Source organism: Porites lutea, chromosome 13 (genome assembly GCF_958299795.1).
Source record: "Porites lutea chromosome 13, jaPorLute2.1, whole genome shotgun sequence".
Classification (NCBI taxonomy): Eukaryota; Metazoa; Cnidaria; class Anthozoa; order Scleractinia; family Poritidae; genus Porites; species Porites lutea.
This window is the reverse complement of record NC_133213.1, coordinates 18,725,019-18,744,688: the sequence shown is the minus strand read 5'-3', so window position 1 is coordinate 18,744,688 and position 19,670 is coordinate 18,725,019. Positions and strand designations below refer to the sequence as shown.

The 19,670-nt window shown below is 39.2% G+C and overlaps 2 protein-coding genes and 1 non-coding gene across 4 annotated transcripts in view; 1 reads left to right on the top strand and 2 right to left on the bottom strand.

The window, feature by feature from the left end:
- The first annotated feature begins 7,238 nt into the window (after positions 1–7,238).
- Positions 7,239–8,494, top strand: LOC140922490 (D(1)-like dopamine receptor). The gene has a single exon (XM_073372468.1). The coding sequence runs from the start codon at positions 7,239–7,241 to the stop codon at positions 8,190–8,192; it is 954 nt and encodes a 317-aa protein (XP_073228569.1). The 3' UTR covers positions 8,193–8,494.
- A 5,922-nt stretch (positions 8,495–14,416) lies between these two features.
- Positions 14,417–14,489, bottom strand: Trnaa-ggc (transfer RNA alanine (anticodon GGC)). Its single transcript has one exon. It is a non-coding gene; the product is annotated as a tRNA-Ala (tRNA).
- A 1,544-nt stretch (positions 14,490–16,033) lies between these two features.
- Positions 16,034–19,670, bottom strand: part of LOC140922884 (uncharacterized) — a 5,430-nt gene continuing 1,793 nt past the window's right edge. Inside the window, exons 2-3 of one of the 2 annotated variants that reach the window (XM_073372921.1) lie at positions 16,673–19,474; positions 16,034–16,185 (exon numbers count right to left, since the gene is read on the bottom strand). In XM_073372921.1, the coding sequence (XP_073229022.1) occupies positions 16,167–16,185; positions 16,673–19,425 (2,772 nt within the window). In that variant the 5' untranslated portion in view covers positions 19,426–19,474 and the 3' untranslated portion in view covers positions 16,034–16,166. The remainder of the gene's footprint in view (positions 16,186–16,672; positions 19,475–19,670) is intronic. The other variant, XM_073372922.1, reaches the window with a different exon arrangement.

The following is a 19,670-nucleotide window of genomic DNA, read 5'->3' as shown; positions in this document are numbered from 1 at the left end:
CGTGAAGTAACATTAGGATTGGCAAAGTGTGCTGTCTAAGGGTATTCCAAACAAAATCAAAGTTACAACAATCACTTTCGATAAAATGATGATCATAAAGATCTTAAGGGACAATTACATTGCCATTTTGATTAAGTTTGACAATGCTTGTCATGTGATGATGGCGAAGAAATTTGTTTTGCTTATTTTAAACCTGTTACTCTTTATTAATTTTTCTCATTTCCCTTGTCACTGTAGTGGTTGTTCAAGCTCGATAGAGGTGTTGACACACAAAGCAACATTCTTGACATGAGACGATTAAGTTTAAAAACAGATGATCTGATGGAAAATGGGCGACAAAAATGACTTCCACCGGTACTTATAGAGAGGCTAAAAGTGTTCTTATCAATCATGAATGCACAATACATTACTGTTAAAAACAAATCTTTGATGTCTTAGAGCTGAAAGCTTATTTAGCATCTGCAAAGTGTCCCAGGGAGAGTACTTAAGCAATATGTGAGTATAGGTGAGCCACTGAGGGTTTGAAGCTCTGACCCTGTTTAGGACAAAAAATTCTATAATACATTACCCTCATTAGGACAACACCCTCACTTAGAACAAACGACAAAATGCACACAGTCCAGTTTTAGAGCTATTTATTGGTAATTGCAATAGAGTAAATTCACATTAATCTATAGTCACGGCTTTTGTATATATTTGGAGTACAAACAAATTTCATCAAGCAAATCAAATCAATGCCTGCCTCCCAGGCAGGCATATTTAGGGAAATATGACTCCCCTAAAAAGCTAGCAGACAGTACCCTGTTAATAATTAGGACATACTCTCACAGAATTATTTACCCTTTTTAGAACAGAGAGGACAAACACCATACAGTGTCCAGAGTCACATTCCTGTGTGGGCCATAATTATAAGGGAATAAACTCCCTGGGCTATGTTTCTTGCCTGTCTGTCATTTACCCAGACATCGGACACAACTTTCTTTGCACACTGTATCTTTTAATAAGGGCAGCACTAAATTACACTTGAATAAATCCACATAAATGTCCAAATTACCCACATAATGACTAGAATCATAAAAGGATGACTGTTTATCCCTGGATTTATACTCTGTTACAAGAATAATGCACTTATCACTTGTCATCTCAGGGGGTCAACCCTGGGGATATACAAGGGCATGATGCAGGATTTGTTGACATAATGCCAATTTTGAGCAAGCAATGGGGGTACAAAAAGTATACTAAAAAAATTTTATCCTTTCCCATTCGATTAATTACAAAGTAAGCTGCACTTCATCATTTGCAGAAGACAGGTGCATTTATTTTTATTTGCTGACTCAACCTTCAACATTACCACTCTTTATTATATGGCTACAATGGTATGCACGCTGTTATTAGCTGCTAAGGGGGCAAGAGTTTCTTGTAATGACCAGGCATTACTAGCTAGGTGAACAATGCTTTTACAATCTGTGTTAAACTTAATGGGGGACATCCATGTTATGGTCAATTGACAGCTGTCAAAAAAGAGTATCAGCAGACCAGTATCACATGACTGCATCACTGGCTCTCATTGGGAAATATTCACCTTTTATAACTCAAACTAACTCAAATATGACATCCTCGCTGCGATTGATAAAGTGAGCGGAATTTTGTAAGACACCGCTGACAACCCGATGACTCATCTGGTTTAGGTTGATGTTCACTGGTGCTTTCCAACTCATTGAAGTGACGTGTTTTTTAAAGTTATATCCGCTGACCAGTTTTTGGTTTTAATTATTGATCCCAGGCTCGGGTCCATAATGAAAAGGCCATATAATAAATAACTTATTAACTTTGTCCATTCAGTCATTATAGGGAAATCTCAGACCTTGGCCTTGGTGTATGGCCCTGGTCTGAGATTTCCCTGTAATGACCTCACTCTCGGTTAAAAAGTGGTATATAAAAGAGTTATTTTTAATAACATAAGAAGAAAAATTTATTGCCGTTTGAAAGTCCCTTCTGTCTCCCCACAGGAGGGCTGATAGTAATTTTTCGTTCTTTGGTGGGGGGAGGGGGGTTAAAAACATCATTCGTCATTGTGCAAATAACCAGGGGTTCAGCTGGCTGATAAGTGCATAGTGCACTATACTCATTACAACTATTTTTTTTTCCAAAACTTGTATGCTTTAAAAATGTGCATGCCACATGGCAATTAAAGGGCACCACACATGTTGAAGGCAAGTATAATTTTATAAAAACTTCAACTGTTTTGTGAATGCTTATTGTGCAATTATGCCACCTGTGAAAAATTATAGTTAAGTTTTCCCTGAACAATGAATCATGCCCTGGTTTACATGTAATTCTACTAATAACAACATCAACAATATGTAAGCTTACCTATATTAAATTTCTGTTGACTAAAGTACAGCCAGTTCCCTTTAGTGTTAAAAGACTACTTATGAAAAACAGACGTTAGAAGTCCCTTTAGCTGTCTAAGAAGCTGCAATACATCACTCATATCTGGGCAGACGATATTGTCCATACCGGGACAGTTATGAGGTGTGCCATTTAACTTCAGAGTCAATGCCAATCCTTCAACTGCATCGTCCTTCGCTACAGCATTGATATCTCGACCCTCCATACAACTTTTGTAAGACACATGTTTCAGCAGAAGCTTAGCAATGTCGTCAACCTTCTTTAATCCCCTTTTTTGGAAAACCTTTATGGCCTCCGCACGCTCTTTTGCACGGCGCTGTTTAACCTCCTTTGCGAAAATGATGCCTTCAAGCATTTCATTGTAATTGCCTGGTTCGATTTCATCGAATAACTCATGCTCTTTGAGTTCCTTGAAAGATAAATAATTGATGGCACAGGAAATGCACTTGCTCTTTAAAAATTCTAAATTGTACTTCTGGGCCAGAATAAGCGTGCTCACAACATCCATTCCTTCAGATGGCATCATATCGTCTATGAAATCTTCGCACTTGCGAAGAATCGAGTCGATTTGATACTCGTGAGCGAGTTCTAAGATATCCCTCCAGGTGTGGAGTGTTATTTCCTCCTTTGAAGGTGGATAAATCATTAACAGCAAAGTTTTAAAGCTGGATGCTTTCTTGCCAGGAAGCCGAATTTCACCCTTTTTCTTCTCGCTGAAATTCGAGGTGAACATCGCCTCGAAAACAGGAGACCACAGCGCGAGGACATTTCGATGAACGTGGAATCTTTTGTTTTCTACGAGGAAAACAATGTCGCTCGATTTCCAGGGCTTTGAAAAGTCGAGTACTGTAGCTTTCTTGTCTGTCCGCTTACGCTTAGATGCGCTGGCCATTCTTCTTTTCCTTCAGCAACAAAAGAACAACGAAAGACCTTTAACCACAACGATGGCGGACAAAGAGGGTGCGTTCCCGCGCTTTTTCACTGTAGCCTCGATGCCAAGTATGTCTCCGAGACAGACTGGACATTAGGGGCGCTTTCCATTGAGTCAAAATTTCCGGAATTTCTGGTTCGGCAGTGAATGGAACACGTTTCGTCGGCTTGTCCCACTGAAGAAAAAGTGGAAAATCTGAAAAGGTGGGCCCGTTTTCCCGGTTGGAATTTCCGAACGGAATGTCGTGTTCCATTTACGTTTCTCGTAGTTTGTACCAGTTCCAGGTCCACGGTCGGGCACTGCGACGTACCGGGGTTTAAGACCACATGGAACAACTTTTTACCAATCGGAAATTCCACTTTTGCTCCCACCGAAATTTCCGGGTTTTTTTCCTAAATGGAAAGCGCCCTGATCGCGGAGTCATCGCGGAGCACAAGCGAACAAAAAAGTTGAAACTTTCATAATTATGGCGACCTCCAAATCCTGAAGACAAAAACTAACACAAATGAACTATAACAACAAAACAGTAAAGTACAAAGCGACTTGCGTTTTTCCAATGTTTTTCGATATTTTCCCGTGGTGGGGCATTTGTCGATGCCATCTTCGAATTGAGCGAAATTTAACATAATACTGAACGGGCTATACCAAAATTTGTGCATAACCTTCAGGTCCTGATGTAAGTCCCATTAATGCTAATTTTAAAATTAGGATACTTCAGTGGAATATTTTCTAATTGATGTTAGAGAGCTCAGATATCTTTGATTATGGCCGGGAATCTTAAAAAAATAATTAACGTAGGAGCCTTCTCTCAAAAATATTGCAAATGCCTTTTACTGTTTTTGTAAGTTAATTGGTGATAAGATGTTTTCGAGTTTGTGTAGCGTGGGAACTCACGTATGGTAAATTGTGACTGAAAACGCACAACGCTTTGCGGGATTTGGGACCGGGTGGCGGTATTGTCTTTTTCACGAGATAAAAAACTGCTACGTCAGAAACTGGGAAGTGTCTTATTCCGGCTTATCAAATTTTGTATTTTTATTTTTATATTTTTCAGCGAAAGATGCTGGTTAATTTAGTCTTTTAGGCAAAAATCAACTTTAATAGACTGCAAGTGAATAATTAAACTTAATTTGATGGCAGTTTTCAAAGTCACGTTTAAATTTAAGTTCAAATTTGTTCGCAAATTTGTATGAAACACAACAAAAAGAATCGCCGATTTACGATAAATAAATAAATTTCTTTTAGGAATTGAAGTAGTTTTCCGTCGAAAAGTCGAGGATAAGTGGCTTCGGTTGTGGTCTGGTTAAAATCGCTGATCGTCGATGTTGCGTAGTTGTTTTCAGTGCTAATCTGCCTTAAACTAGAGTAAACGTATTGGGGGTAGCCTGTGAACAGGCCTTTGGTCGAGCGAGGAACTATTTTTTTCGCCCAACAGAGAGACTGTTCACAGGCTATTATTTCATGGATCCGCAACACCGTTGCTAGTCAAATCTTTCAGCTTTTTTTATTATGAAGCAGCCGTGGCTACACGCCACATATCGCAAAAGTCAAAGCATTATATTTTCCTTTAGTGCGCCTAGCCTGCGTTGCTAGCGGGGTATTCTGGTGCGTTTTTTCTTTGTGGTTTTTGAAGTGAGAGATACAGCCGCCCGAAAGCTGAACCGAGGAGACGTACTAAAACAAACGCTAGCTACGCAGGCCAAAGCGCACCTTAATTTTTATTTAAAGTATAAGTACCGTGTATCCTCGAACAACAGCCGTCCCTTTAATCGCCGCCCTTGAATAATCGTCCCCCTTTGTCGGAAATGTTTAAAATTACCGCCTCCCTCGAATAATCCCCCCCACTACCCCTCTAGGTTACTCGCAAGGGTTACCCATAGCGGTAAACTTGGAGGATGAAGCCAAGAAGGAGTCTGATCCAGCACAACTGATCAGTGACGATTCAAGCTCTGACGCCGACGACATTGACATTGAAAATTAATGAAGGAACCAAATTTGGAACACTTTAAATGCCAATGTTCAGTTTATTTGATGTGATTATTTTTTGATGTAATGGGAAAATAAAATAAAGATATTTAGGGTACGACTTCTAGTGAGCAATACTTGAAATAATCTCCTTCCCTAGAATAATCGCCCCCGGCTATATCATTCGAGGAAATACGGTATACTGCACTGTTTGAAGAAATGAAAAACTATCCATTTTGTAATAATAATGCATAAAAAATAGCTTTGATGCTCTACTTTCGTGACAGGGAACAAATGCTTAAGCTTTTAATATTTAGTTCAAACCATGGAAAGTTAACAGATGTCTCGTAGAATTCTGCCATGATCTTGATGGAATTACGTTGTTTTCCATCCAAATTTTTCGTCATTTGTTACGATCCCTTACCTTACGGCTATTTAGATCGTGGGAAGTATTTTTGTAACTGCCGGCCGCTGTATCAAATCACAATTGAAGATTTTTTTATTTCTATTTTAACTTTTTAATTTAGCGGTTGCAGCGTCCGTAGCATGTTGTCCGAGCAATAATTGCTGACTAAGGATGGCCTTAAATTACCTATTTGTTCAAACATTACTCCATGTTACTGAAAATACAAAACCGTCAAGTTAACTAAGTGGATTTTGATTTTAAGAAGGTCCTTTTTTCTCATAAAGATAAAACAAGGTAGATAAGGGTGTTTCGATAGATGTGTTTACATCCGGGCGTTTTCAACCTTCGGATGCAACAGAACTTACACGACTCTTCTCAATCTCTGAAAGTCTATCACCATTGTTAAAATCGAGAGGTCCACTTTTTAAAAGCCTTGGCTTCACCGAATATGCCTTCGAGTGCTCTCAATCGTATCATATGATTTTCTTTAGTTGGTTTTATCACTGTTTACCATCAAATGTAATCTGCCATGAAACTGGAAGAATTAAATACAGGATGCAATTTGCAATGGTCTTCATCCATACGGTGCCCTCCTTTTGACGTTTCTCACCATGCGTTTTATGGCATCTTGTCAGGTAGCGGTCTAAAATAGAATTATTAATCCAATGGTCTTTTATGAATCTTAGCAAGATATTTTCCTAACCGTACGTGAAAGCTTTTTGCTTTCTTTCAGTTTCTTTTTTTTTTTCTATTACTTCAACGGAGAAGTACGTTTTGTACTCGTTCCAAGAATTGCGAAATAACAGCCTTCTGAATCTGAGTATTGTGAGAAATATTTGATTTGCGAATTTCACTAACATAAATAGTTGACTAAAAGATTGTTTTGCTCGTATCCTAATTCTCCAAAAAAACCGACCATCCATAAATGAGGAAACAGTTGAAAAAAATCTTTCCAGCTCTTTGGGCTGGTCTCTTGCTTCCGGTAAAATCGTTTCAAATCTTTTTTAACTGAAAACGCCTGCATGAAACCTCTTGAAGCCATTCAACCTAAGTTTATTTATTTTTTTCGTTTTCAATGTTTATTTACAACCCTGGGGTTTATCTTAAAGACTTTGTAATCAGCGACCGGATAACACTATGCAACGGCCGGGAAATTTTCATTGCCTTTGTGGAAATAAAAAATCATGGCGATATAGAATGATATCTCATTTTCAGGAAAAACGGATTTTCGTGCACGTCAGATCATAACATTTTGCCGTCGCCATTCATAAAGCAAGGGAAAAAAAATTGTTTACAAATAAATTGATGACATTTAATAAGGCCTTGTTCGCAGACATCTGGGACGAGAAATGTCTATCATGGCGGGCTCTTGCATAATTGTCAGAGAGAGTTATACGATAAAAGAGAATAGCTGTTGGTAAACACAGACAATTGACTTGGAACAAGCATCAAGCAACTCTCCGTTGAAGCGTTGTAAACTTTGCTCAACTTATTTTAGCAGTGTTCAACAGGAAAGCTGAAAAAATGACTTTTTTCAACTATACAAACTCTACGACACAACTTCCACATCCACTCACAGGTACAGTATCTTCATTCGGTGGATCTTCTCGCCTACCAAGACCCCAGCTTGGCCAAAGTACATCGGAGCTTAAAGTTCTATCTGGGATTAGCTCAATAGCGAGTATCATTGGAATCGTCGGCAATGTTTTAGTTTGCTTTGTCGTGACCAAGTTTCGGTTTCTGGGCCGACCCAAGGCCGAGCTCTTCATCGTAAGCTTAGCTGTGGCTGACTTAATGGTCTGCATATTCGCCCAGCCCATGTATATCATATATCTCCATGGCTTACTTCCTAAAGAAGTCGATCTCATACGAAAAGCAATCACATGGGTGTCCACTCTTGTTTCGGTGAGCCACCTTTTCGCGATTTCTTTAGAGCGCTTTTTCTCGCTGTACTTTCTTCATCGCTTCAGCGTTTTTATTCGGGAACACGTCATTTGGAACGCCATTCTCTTAACGTGGCTCATCGCGATCGGTTTCGGAGCTCCATCGGCAGTGTTCAGAAAAGCGAGAATTGTATCACAGTACTTTGTCATCGCTATGCTCCTCGTAATACCACTTGTCTACGCTGGGACATTTTACATCGTACGCCTCCAGCAAAGACGCATTAACAAGCAAAGCGTCACAAAAACGTTTTACACTTCGCAAAAGAGCTTGACAAGTGAGCGAAAGATTGTTTACATGATAGCAGTAGTTGTTGGCGTTTTTTATCTTTGTTTCACGCCTTTGATTATTGTGCCGTTTTTCTTTAGCGTAAAAACGACCCCAGCCGTGCGTGTAAACGCTCTTCGCGCGTTTCCGTGGGTGAACACCATCGCTTTTTTAAACAGCAGTTTAAACCCTTATATTTACTACTGGCGTAGTTTTAGGTTTCGCCTGGCGCTTGAACTAATTCTGAGAAGGATTTTTGAAAAGAAATAAACAATAAAGCAAAATCAAACTGAAAAGACAAAGGGAAAGACTTTATTGTAAGTCCTCGACTTTCAACTTCGACAAACTTTTGTGTTAAGAAATTGTCAGAACAATTCTTATTTATGTAGTAGTATACATTTTGTTTTGACTTGCTGTGAGGAAATATTAAAAACCTTCGTTGATAATACTGTTAAGATCCGACAATTTTGCCCCTATTCATGACTTGTTTATCAGATGCGGTTCCTTTTAAAGCCTTGAGGTATTTAAAATAGTGTAATTACTGGACGTGACATGCGACTTCCGTCGATCATGAATGTTGTTTCAAGCTCAGATGATGCTCAACTTGAAGCTACGTGACTTGAAAAAGTAGAAAGATCAAAGTTTCACAATAACTTAACGATTAGAATGAACTAGAAAAACAAAAGTCTTATGATTGGAAATGAAGTATAAAGGTAAATATTTCAATTTAAGAAATATTTGTTCGTACTTAATAAAGTGTAATTCGTCTTCCGACGACGCCTTGATCTTAAGAGTTTGCATCCCGCATTTTTAAATCAGATTCCAGATTTCATGCCCATTCCCAGCAAAACACAATTTAATACTACGACAACGGAAATCGTACTCATGAAATCCAATCAGTTTTTGATATCGTGTTCCAATGTAAAATCGGTAGATCTGGATTTTGAGAACCAAAATTCGGATTTCCCTATAACATCACCCGAATGATCATTTTTTTTTAGAGCAAATATACAGTTTTTTTGACTGTTAACCGACTCTTAACCTGCATGATGTTTATGATTTGTCAACCTGACTTAAGCGTTTTTTTGAAAATTTTCATATTTTATTCACCTGTACTTAAATATAGATTGTTGTCAACGGTCAACACGTCTCCTGTCTTCCCATTAAAACTTTTATCTTTTCAAGTGCCAAATAAACATAAGAAGCGTATTTTCTAAACATGCCGAACTGAACGAAAACATTAAGCGATTTTTTTAGATTTAAATTTTATTCATTTATTGCAAGATTTCAATATTTTTCATCTATTAGAAGGAATAAAGTTATGAGACTAAGTAATTAAATTCACGGCTGAATCCTTGAAAAGTAATGATTGAAGAATCCTTCATTTTTATGACAAGTCGTTCGACACTTAAATGCAAACATTTTATACATTGCAATAAATTATATTGCAATTGTGGTGAGTTTTTTCGTAAATAAGAACCGTCCATGGTCGTCGCAGCTATCTTTGTGATGTAGACTCGGCAAGATAAAGTTCAACCAACTGTTACAAAGAAATTTGTAATATAATAATAAATAATAAAATTATCTTTTTATGTACATTTTCTTGGTGTTCTATTAGCTTTCTTAAAATGACATCTCATGACAATTTCACGATTTCGCAATAGGCCTGATGAACAAAAATTTCGAGAGGGATTTTTTTTCCTTGCGACTAATAAGTAGTATTGCATAACTTTGGTAAAACTTGAACGTATTCCGTTATTCTTCCTCAGGATTTCCTCATTAAAAAGTAAAAGGAGGAAGAAATATAGGCAAAACAAAAATGAAGCATTGAGACTTAAGAAAAAAGAAAAAGAAGGAAAATTAATAAGCAGCATAGACTTGCTACAAGCAGCGGCGGATCTAGGGGGAGGGTGCAGGGGGTGCGCACCCCCCCCCCCCCCCCCTCTGAGATGACCTGCGTTTTTCTAATACAACTGGTATTCTGCCAAAAAAAAAACTATGTGGTTTATTGGAGTTGAAGTAGAGCAAGAGACGAGTGCACCCCCTTCTAAAAAAAATCCTGAATCCGCCCCTGACAAGTCGACCTCTTGCCGAGTGGAGCAAGCCTTTTTTTGCCGCAAAGCGGCCGACCGCGAGTGACGAAGTCGCGAAGGACTTTTTTGAAAGTCTAGAAGCAGCAGTATCTTTTCGCCTTAAATTTGAAATTGACATTTTACACTGACCGTATTTTAGGTCTAAGTATTGTCTCCAGGGGGGTACTCCGAATTCCAAGGGACGGGATTAATCGAAGGATTTTTCGGTTTCCGGGATATTTTTTTTTTAAGACGGGGGTGGAGGGCGATCAGGAAAATTTGGCGAGAATTTTTTGTAGGTCTTGATTTAAGTAAGGATATTTTGGGCGGTGAAAACAACCTAAAGGCTTGTGATCGCAGTAAAACCAAACTTGATTTGTGTTTGTTTAAAAAATTAGCACGCCATAAAACCGGTTTTACATAGGGGGACGGGTTGGGGGCACTCAACAAAAGTTTACACGGGGAGACTCCGCCCGAACGTCCACCCCTTTACCCTTTTATACACCAAGTGGTACCCCTTTCACAAACCTAAATTAGAACATTGCATCCCTTTTAACTGCTGTAAATTCACTGTCTTTAAAATATGAGAGAATCACAAACCCACACTAGCTCGACTTTTTCACAGCCATATATTTCTTCTATTAGCTATTTTAGGTCTTTTTACGGACGGAAAGACAGATTTCCCAACCCTTTTATACACTTCACCTAGTGAAACCCCTACCCTTTCATATACTTGAGATTTGAAAAAGGTACCACCTTTCGGGCGAAGCCTCTCATCGGACTGAGTACCCCCACCAGGGGGTTCTGCATACCCTTCAAAGGCCAGAAGCTTTCCGAACAAGGCTTAATTTCATGAACCTTCCTTTCTCATCAATCTTGTTCATTGTGCGCCCGGCTTTATCATCATAAGAATCCCCTTTTGCTCTAGTGAATTCTCAGTTTCGGAAATTTGGGCATGAAATTTTGGGGGGTGAATTTTCGGTCCAGGGATTTCTTGGGGTTTTGATTTTTGCCTCCATTCAAACATCCCTAGAACTGATTACTCCTGATCATCTCCTTCACTTAGAATCCAAAATACCTCATTAGGGATTTTGCCTAGTTCTCTTCATCAATCACATCTTTCGCTCACGTTAGCCTGAGTGCAAGCTCTCCTATTTTGTTACTTCCCGTGCTGCCTTGCGGCTCTCTTCTTTTGACCAGGCTACTTCCCCACACCCATCTACTGGCGGAGGATTAAATCAAGGATTAGCTACGTCATGTTTTCTGCCTCTGGAATTTTTTTGCTAAATTTTTGAAGTTTGTCTTTCCTATCCATGCTTATATCCTAGCGTATCCTCAACCATCCTTTTCATTATAGTGACCAATAACTCTGTGCATGAATTTTTTGTTTTCCTTGCAAGTCCGTTTGCAAGATATCTTTTTTGAAATAAATTAATATACATTTGTAAATAAAATTAGCATACATTTTACTTACTGAGTACATTCTCATTAGCTAAGAGCCTACAGTTAATGTAATTTGAAAATCAGCCCAACCTATAGATTAGTTAATTCAGATCTGCTAGCAGATAACTGACTTGTCTGCAGTTTGCGCGCGCAATGCATGATTTGCAAGAGCAATGTCAAACTATATTCTGTGCGACGGTGTGTTGTTATTTTCTTCAAAACAATGTGTGATTAGTTTAGCTTTCTATGATATCTGAAATAATCAAGGTCTCGGTAAGTGTTATCAGATAGTGTTAGCCTTCGGCTCGGCTGGTAACACCTAAAGCTTTGATTATTCCAGATATCACAAAATCTCATTCAATAGGTGTTCAATATAGGCACTGGTTAACATTTTATTGACCATGTTTGGAAATATGATTAAAATTTGCAGTAGTACATGCTTCACGATTGACCAGGTGTGTACTTAAACTTGACTTTGCCCATGCCTGGAGAGGAAAATCTCTAAATGTCTACAATCGCACCCATTCACTATTTATGTGTTTTTGGGATGAGAGAAGATTGAGGCGCGCGGGGATAAATAAATAGCGAATGGGTACGAGTCTGGAGTAGTTGGCCGAGAGGGATTGGCAAAATTATTCCCAATCCTCACTTCCGCTTAATATTTACTTCCGTCTTTCTGGGTTCCAGTCAACCCTCCTACTTTTTTATTACGCCACGGTTCGAATACCCGTTACCCGTTCACACTGCGACGAAGAGTTGCACAGAAACCTATCCGATATGAGACAATCCACTTTCTAGATCGGTGCTGCTTCAATTGAAAGTGGCAAGATTGCTTGCATTAACGATGAAATTCTAGTTTTGATAAATATGGACAAAAGTTTCCTTTACTGTTTCAAAGGTACATCCCTGAATGGGGGAAATTGGTTTGAACACGTTTTTGTTTTACTGAGTCATTTGGCTGCCAAGAGACCCGTTGCACGGTTGTGTGTTACTACCATGGTACTCTTTGAAAATATAATGGAATGACTTTTTGGTGCCTTTATGCTTCTTATGACGTTGTATGGCCAAACAAGGTCAAAAGGTTTTCATCAAACGTCTACTCGAAAGTTGGGTTTTCTTGCTTGAAAACCGATTTACCTAGCAGGATAATTTGATGACAGAATCGGAAACTTGCCTTAAAATATGTGAAAAACGTCCTAGAATCGAAAATGTTTAGCGCCCTTAAGGGGGGAGTGGTTTGTTAATCAAATATTGACAATTCCAATTCAAGGAGAAGTTATTTTAAAATGGTTTAAGGCATCGAAGAGATCAACAATCACAGTAAACATCTCGTTTTCTTCAGGTTTAATACAACATTACTTCTCTGAAGGTTACATCAGAAACTAAACATTGTATCGTGCAACGTGTTGGGATCAAGTAGAAGCAGTTCAACAAGCCGACCTATATGTCACCCTATGTAAGAGAATCCACGATAGTCTGGGATTCTGGATTCCACGTCACGGATTCCGGATTACAGTTACTCCATTCCAGTCTTTGTCAGTGGAACTTGGATTCTCAATTCCAATTGCTAGTGAGAGTCCGGATTCTTTGAGCTGTACTCCGGACTCCAAATCCCAGTATTCCGGATTCCACAAGCAAATTTTTCCCAGATTCCGGATTCCGTTACATGGGGCGGTGCGGTATAAGGGATGAACCATTAGGAAAGAAAAGGGGCTGGGTTGAATTTTTGGGAGGTCTATGAAAGTTTTCTTTTTACTCGTGAGGTGGAAATCTATTTTTCCTCCTCGAACACCTTGTTTGATCATGGTGCGTGTGGAGATTTTTTTCTCACTAATGCGTTTCCCTTCCCCCAACCTCTTGTCCTTTTTCTCTAATGGTGACATCCCTAAATTAAAGCAGCTTCTCTAAATAACTGAGGGAGGGCTAAAGCTCAATGACCTAGAGAAAAGCAATCTAGAGGAGTCAAAAATAGGTCAGATCCTCGATAGAATGATGATAGCTTGAACGATTGCTGTGATTTCCTAACGCCAAACCTCAGAACGTTGCTGTATACGTGTTCTGGAACTGATCTATTTGATGAAAAGCCCAACTTTTACAACCTAGCACAAATACGACAAAACATCATTAAGTTATTGGAGCGTCCAAAATCTTAATCTAATCTCTTCCACTGTTTGGATACTTCAAAGTTGACACAATTAAAGCTGTTGGATCACTAACGTATTAGTACACGAACACGTTTTTTATGATTGAAATGACTCGCAGTAATTAAGAAACAAGATTAAGAGTTAAACCTAGTTTAATGGCAGAACAAATAGTCTACGAGTGCAGAGACAGAGGCGGATTCAGCTCTATAAGGAAGTGGTGGTGAGAAAATAGAGAAGGAAAATAAATCTTGTTTTCTGATGAAAATTAGATTTCGGGCCCTTTTTACTTTGTTTGCAGGCATGGAAGGACTATCTGGCAACGCTTTTCCTAAAAAAGGGTTATTAAAATAAGGCAAAAGTCACTCTAATGATTCTCAGACGGTCCAATTCGCCAGCGGTCACTCGCTCTTCTCTCTGCGCAGGCTATTCAGTGTATCGTCCAAAACTTACTGTTAAAACTACGAGTATATTCATTCCCAAACGTGGAAGGCAAAATGTTTACTCTTTGTATGAAACGCTAATAATTTATCTATATAAGTTAAACTCGCCCTTGAAATCCCATTTTACTTGAATTTAAAAACAGTTTTAATTAAGTGACACAATGTGTGTCCCAATATATAACATAAGTATAAAATGAAGACTGCAGACTGCTGTCAGTGCAAAACATTGTTTTCACCATGCAAATGGGAACGTGACAACAATAGTCCCATTGACAAATGCATATGAAATAAATCATATATGAGAACTGCGGCAATGAAATCAAATGAAGAATGATCCTCGCAGTTGTGAAGGCAATTTATGCAATTGCATAAGAAGCCTGAAAACAAAAAAATCAGGACTTCAACGGGATTTGAACCCGTGTCCTCGCGATGCCGGTGCGACGCTATAACCAACTAAGCTATGAAGCCACTGATAGTCCCATTGCTTTCTAACCCTGAAAACAATGGTCTGCAGTCAGTCTGCAGTCTGCATTTTGTACTGTCCACCAATTTATACATTAAGGATCAACAAGACATGGACATATTCATTTTTTTTTAAAAAATAATACTATTTCTGGGAAACCGGGGATCAGTCATATAAAACGTAATACACCCTTTTAACCCAGACCTTAAACCACTGAAATGTGACCCGCGGTTTAGAATCACGGTTCAGAATGCACAAAATACTTACAGTGGATACTTAAAATTTTTAAAATTATCTGATTAAAATCTGAATCACCTTACTGAAACCAAGGCCACGCTTGTATATATTTAATTGGTTCGTTTCCGTCCCGTTAGGAGACTTGGGATTCTTAACCCTCGGACGTACAACCCCCTCCCCTGACGTTTTTTAAAATTATTTTTTTAGATGATAAAACATCAGCACCCGACGTTTTCAGTAGCCGTTCGTTTGTCCCTCACGCGCATTTTGAGACAAGTTTAGTGATGGTCAGTTACTATGGTTACGACATATGATGTCATAAGTAGCAGGTGGTCAAGCCATTTTTGAGTGAAAATGCCTGTTCTTACAACTTTTTTCAACAATAAAAGTAAAACTTGTCAATGAAATGATGCAAAGGGCTTATTTATGTGTTATTTTAAATCTGAAGCACAGAAAATTACCATTTATGGCGATTTTAACCTGATTTCTAATTCTTGGTGAAATCCAAGATAGCGACCATTGTCGGCAATGTCACAGGCCTCCAGCAGCGCCACCACCCATTAAAAATAACCTCATCTTGTTGAGTAGATCAAAGGCTTTCCACTGAAGGCAAAATCGTTTCGAAATACTCCAAATTATCAAAAACTCTTGGGAGGGGCTCCATCCGCCCCTCCCCTTTATACCACGGTTGGGGTATGAATTTGCGTGTACGTCCGAGGGTTAACCCTGTTAAATTAATTTGAATTATTTGTTTCAGTCATTTGCTTTAAAGCCGAGAGGAAAAAACTGAAAAGGAATTATTTAAGATTATGATGATGGCGATTATTATTATAATCATTATTAAGATTATTACAATGCAATTTTCCTTTGCCAAATTACAATTTGCCGGTTAAGGCAGGTTACACGAGAAAAGGGGCAATCATCTGTACTACTACTCAGTCAGTTACGCAGGAGTAAAGAAATAATCGTAAACAGCGTTAAGTTCTTTCTCCACGAAAATTGTTTGTCTTTTTCCTCAGTTAAAATTGATAAGTGTAGCTGTGGCTAATTTAATAACGTTTTTTGATGTTATTAATTAGAGAGATTAAGAGTTACGTTTACGGCAATCCGTGGATTTGTACCACGTGACCAAGTGTTCCCTTTACTTCTCTTTTATAAATCTACAAAAAACTATTAGTTTCAAGTTAGTTTTATCCATAATTATTGCTTTGAGCTGTTTTCATTTTTTCTGCATGTTTTCTATTTTGAGAAATTCTCAACTTGAATCTGTAGACGTTTGCCGTTACCGTGACTCTAAATCTCTCTAATATTTTCCGAGAAAAAATCATTAAAATGAAAACACGCTTTTTTACCAAACGCCCCATTCAGGACAGCTATTAAATAACGCACTTCTTTCTTTGGGGAAATCCAGATATATACACGCTACTTCAGCAGTTGTGTTTACATCAAACTTTCAGCGCATCCCTGTAAAGAAAGTAACAATTGATACATTAATTAATCTTTCATTTCAAAACAAAATAAAGGTCAAAGCGTTAAATTTTAGGATGCTATGGATGATGATATGAAAAATAGCAAAATGAAAAACATTTAACATGTTAGACATATTTGTTCGTTTTGAAGCTATGAATTTCTCTACGTATAGTGCTAGCTCTGTAGGAAAACGTATCCACCCTGACCTAAGCAATTTAACAATTGAGAACATCAAGCAATGCCTAGTGTTCAATTGATTTTTTAAATGTGTTGGTAGCCCGCCAGGAATAACATTTACTTGAGTGAATCCATAATAATTTAACACTTACCACCCTACCCATCCTTACTTTGTATATATTTTTATTCTTTTCATTATCAAGTCTGTCATTTTCCTTTCATCTGAATTTGAAAAGAATGGTTCTAGCTTTTCTTATTAAGCCTTCTGTTACTAGAACAGCAAGAAAACAAAGTCTCCACTTACGACTTGCTCAATGACTCTTTTTCCAATTCAATCTTAACGTCATCGCCCATCAGAACAAAAGGAGCCCAGTACTTTGGAGCGGAATAATCGTGGGAGTCTCGAAGACATTTCGTGGCCCTCTGAAGAGCAACACTTGCACTTTCTCCGCTTGCAAGTTGTTGATAGAAAGATTTCATAAACATCATTGTGGCTCCGTCATCAATTGCCCAGAGTGTCGACAGCACGGAACGAGCACCAGCGAACAAGAAAGCACGTGCCATACCGACCACACCCTCAGACGAGACCGGTCCTTGACCACTATGGCAGCAACTTAACACAACTAGCCTTGCTCTCAGCTTCACAGCTTGGATATCAGACATTTTCAAAATATAGTCCTCCTCCGTAGGAGTCTTGGATCCCCATCGGGGATCTGGAGCCAAAACAATTTCTCCAGTTTCCTTCCTTCCGTGGGCTGCGATGTGAACCAAAGCAACTGACGCGATTCTCTGTAGTGTAGCCTCTTTGGTTGCATCTTCACCTGTTAAAGTTTGACTCTTTAGAATTTCTCCAATCATCTCCACTTCCATTCTTGCGTACTTCAGAGGATCATAAATGGGGTTCCCCCGTTCATCTGTAATTTTCTTCAAGCATGGATCTCCGACAAGTAAGGCTCCACTTTTACAGTCGTATTCAATTGGAGAATCTGTGATGACTTTCAAACTTGTCAGTGAGGGAACAGTCCGGATCCTCAAAGTTTCACTCAGGGCTGCCCAAGGAGCTTTAGACAAAGCGCGGTCAGGGACTACAATTAATTCATCACCATCAAGCAAATCTTCAATGGGACCAATAACTGCATTATATAATGGCTGTAAACAGTCGGTGGTTCCTTGTGATGGCTGCGATGTTTGATCATCGTCTCGAGTGGTTGAAGTTGGGTCGTCACTCAGCTGATCCATTGACCGATTTTCGCACCTAATACCGACGCCAGCCCTCATTTTTTTCAAAGCAGTGTCTAAAAGGAGAGCAAAAGAATCTTTGTGTGCACCTCCAATTTCTAACCCTGCTTGCCTGAAAATAGGGTTGCCCTCTTTTCGCAATACCCACATATTGACTATTTTCAATCCAAGGGAGAGAAAAACTGTCAACACAGCTGTGTTCTTTGAAATATATGTGACTTCTTCTTCAGATTCAATTGACCCGGGAGAAAGTGATGTAAGGCCATAAGTTACTTTTAAGTCATCGAGCAAAGCCTGTGCTCGTCCCCTCTCAGCAGCGTATAAAGCCTCATCATTCCTTTGAAGCATTACTAAAATTTGCCATAAATGAGTATAGGCACATTGATGATGCCTACAGAAACCTATTTTCAATTGATCTTCCGAGATAGAATTGGCTCTTATAGTGTCACAGATTTTAACATAGCATCTAAAATGTTCTAAAGCCTCATTCAAAGAATGTGATTCCAAAAAAGAGTGACCCAGACCGTCATGTGCGCATGCTTCTGCCATCCTGTCACCGATTTCCTCGGAGATGCTCAGGTGTTGCTTGTAACACTCTATTGCTTCCTTCAAGTCGTGGAGTTTTCTATAACACCTTCCGAGGCCGCAATTGGCTCTTCCTTGTCCAAAACTGTCATCGGTTTCCTCGGCATTGCTTATGCATTGCTTGTAGTTCTCCATTGCTCGTGGCACGTCGCCGAGGGATTCATGAACGAGGCCGATGTGGAAATAGGCCCTTCCTTTTCTCTTTCTGTCACCGACTTCCTTGGCAATGTTCAGGTGTTTCTTGTGGCACTCCATTGCTCGTGGGAATTCATTAAGGCGTCGATGAATTTCGCCGAGATTGGAATAGGCGTCGCCTTCCCATACCCTGTAACCATCTTCCTTAGCAATGATGAGGCATTTATTGGTGTACTCTATTGCTCGTTCGTATTGGCCGAGAAGGTAATAAATATTGCCGAGATTACTATAGCCTTCGCACTGTCCTCTCTTGTGACCAACTTTCTTGGCAATGATGAGGTATTCATTGTTGTACTCTATTGCTCTTTGGAATTCTTTAAGGCTGTGATAAGCACAGCCGAGATTGGCATAGGCTTTGCCTTGACATGCCCTGTTACCAACTTCCTTGGCAATGCTGAGGTGTTGATTGTGGTACTCTATTGCTCGTTGGAATTCTTTAAGGCTGTGATAAGCAACGCCGACATTGCCATAGGCACATCCTTCACCTGCCCTGTCACCAACTTCCTTGGCAACCCTGAGGTCTTGATTGTGGTACTCTATTGCTCTTTGGAATTCTTTAAGGCTGTGATAAGCACGGCCGAGATTGGCATAGGCTTTGCCTTGACATGCCCTGTTACCAACTTTCTTGGCAATGATGAGGTGTTGATTATGGTACTCTATTGCTCGTTGGAATTCTTTAAGGCTGTGATAAGCAACGCCGAGATTGCCATAGGCACATCCTTCACCTGCCCTGTCACCAACTTCCTTGGCAATCCTGAGGTCTTGATTGTGGTACTCTATTGCTCTTCGGGAGTCACCTTGTAATAGGTAAGCAAAGCCGAGCTTTTTATAGGCACATCCTGCTGTATTACCGACTTCCTCAGCAATGCACAGGTATTGCTTGAGGTACTCTATTGCTCGATGGAAGTCCTCGAGGGAGAAATAAGCTATGCCTAGATTGTAGTAGGCATCTGCTTTCTCTTCCGTGTTTTTATTGATTTGCGCTATTTCAAGACGCTTTTTTTGTTCAGCTATATCTTGTAGTATTCTTTCTGCCATTTCGAAGTTTTAGTATTCAAAGTGGAACTGTTTCTTGGGCGTAATGCTTCTTTAAAGGAGCGTGGAGGTAGAGAAAAAACAAAAATAATTCTCATTAATACATTTGAAGTCTTAGAATATGTTCCCATTAGACCGATAAGGTAGCTAGAACTTTCCACTCCTTCCACCCTGGATTTACTCTAACTGAAAAATCTTCTGATTGTTTTTGTCAATTTCTGAATATTGGTGTTATAACACAATATTTC

Bases quoted from the DNA above. Each gene is read 5' to 3' on its own strand.
- LOC140922490 (XM_073372468.1), top strand. From the start codon at position 7,239: ATGACTTTTTTCAACTATACAAACTCTACGACACAACTTCCACATCCA.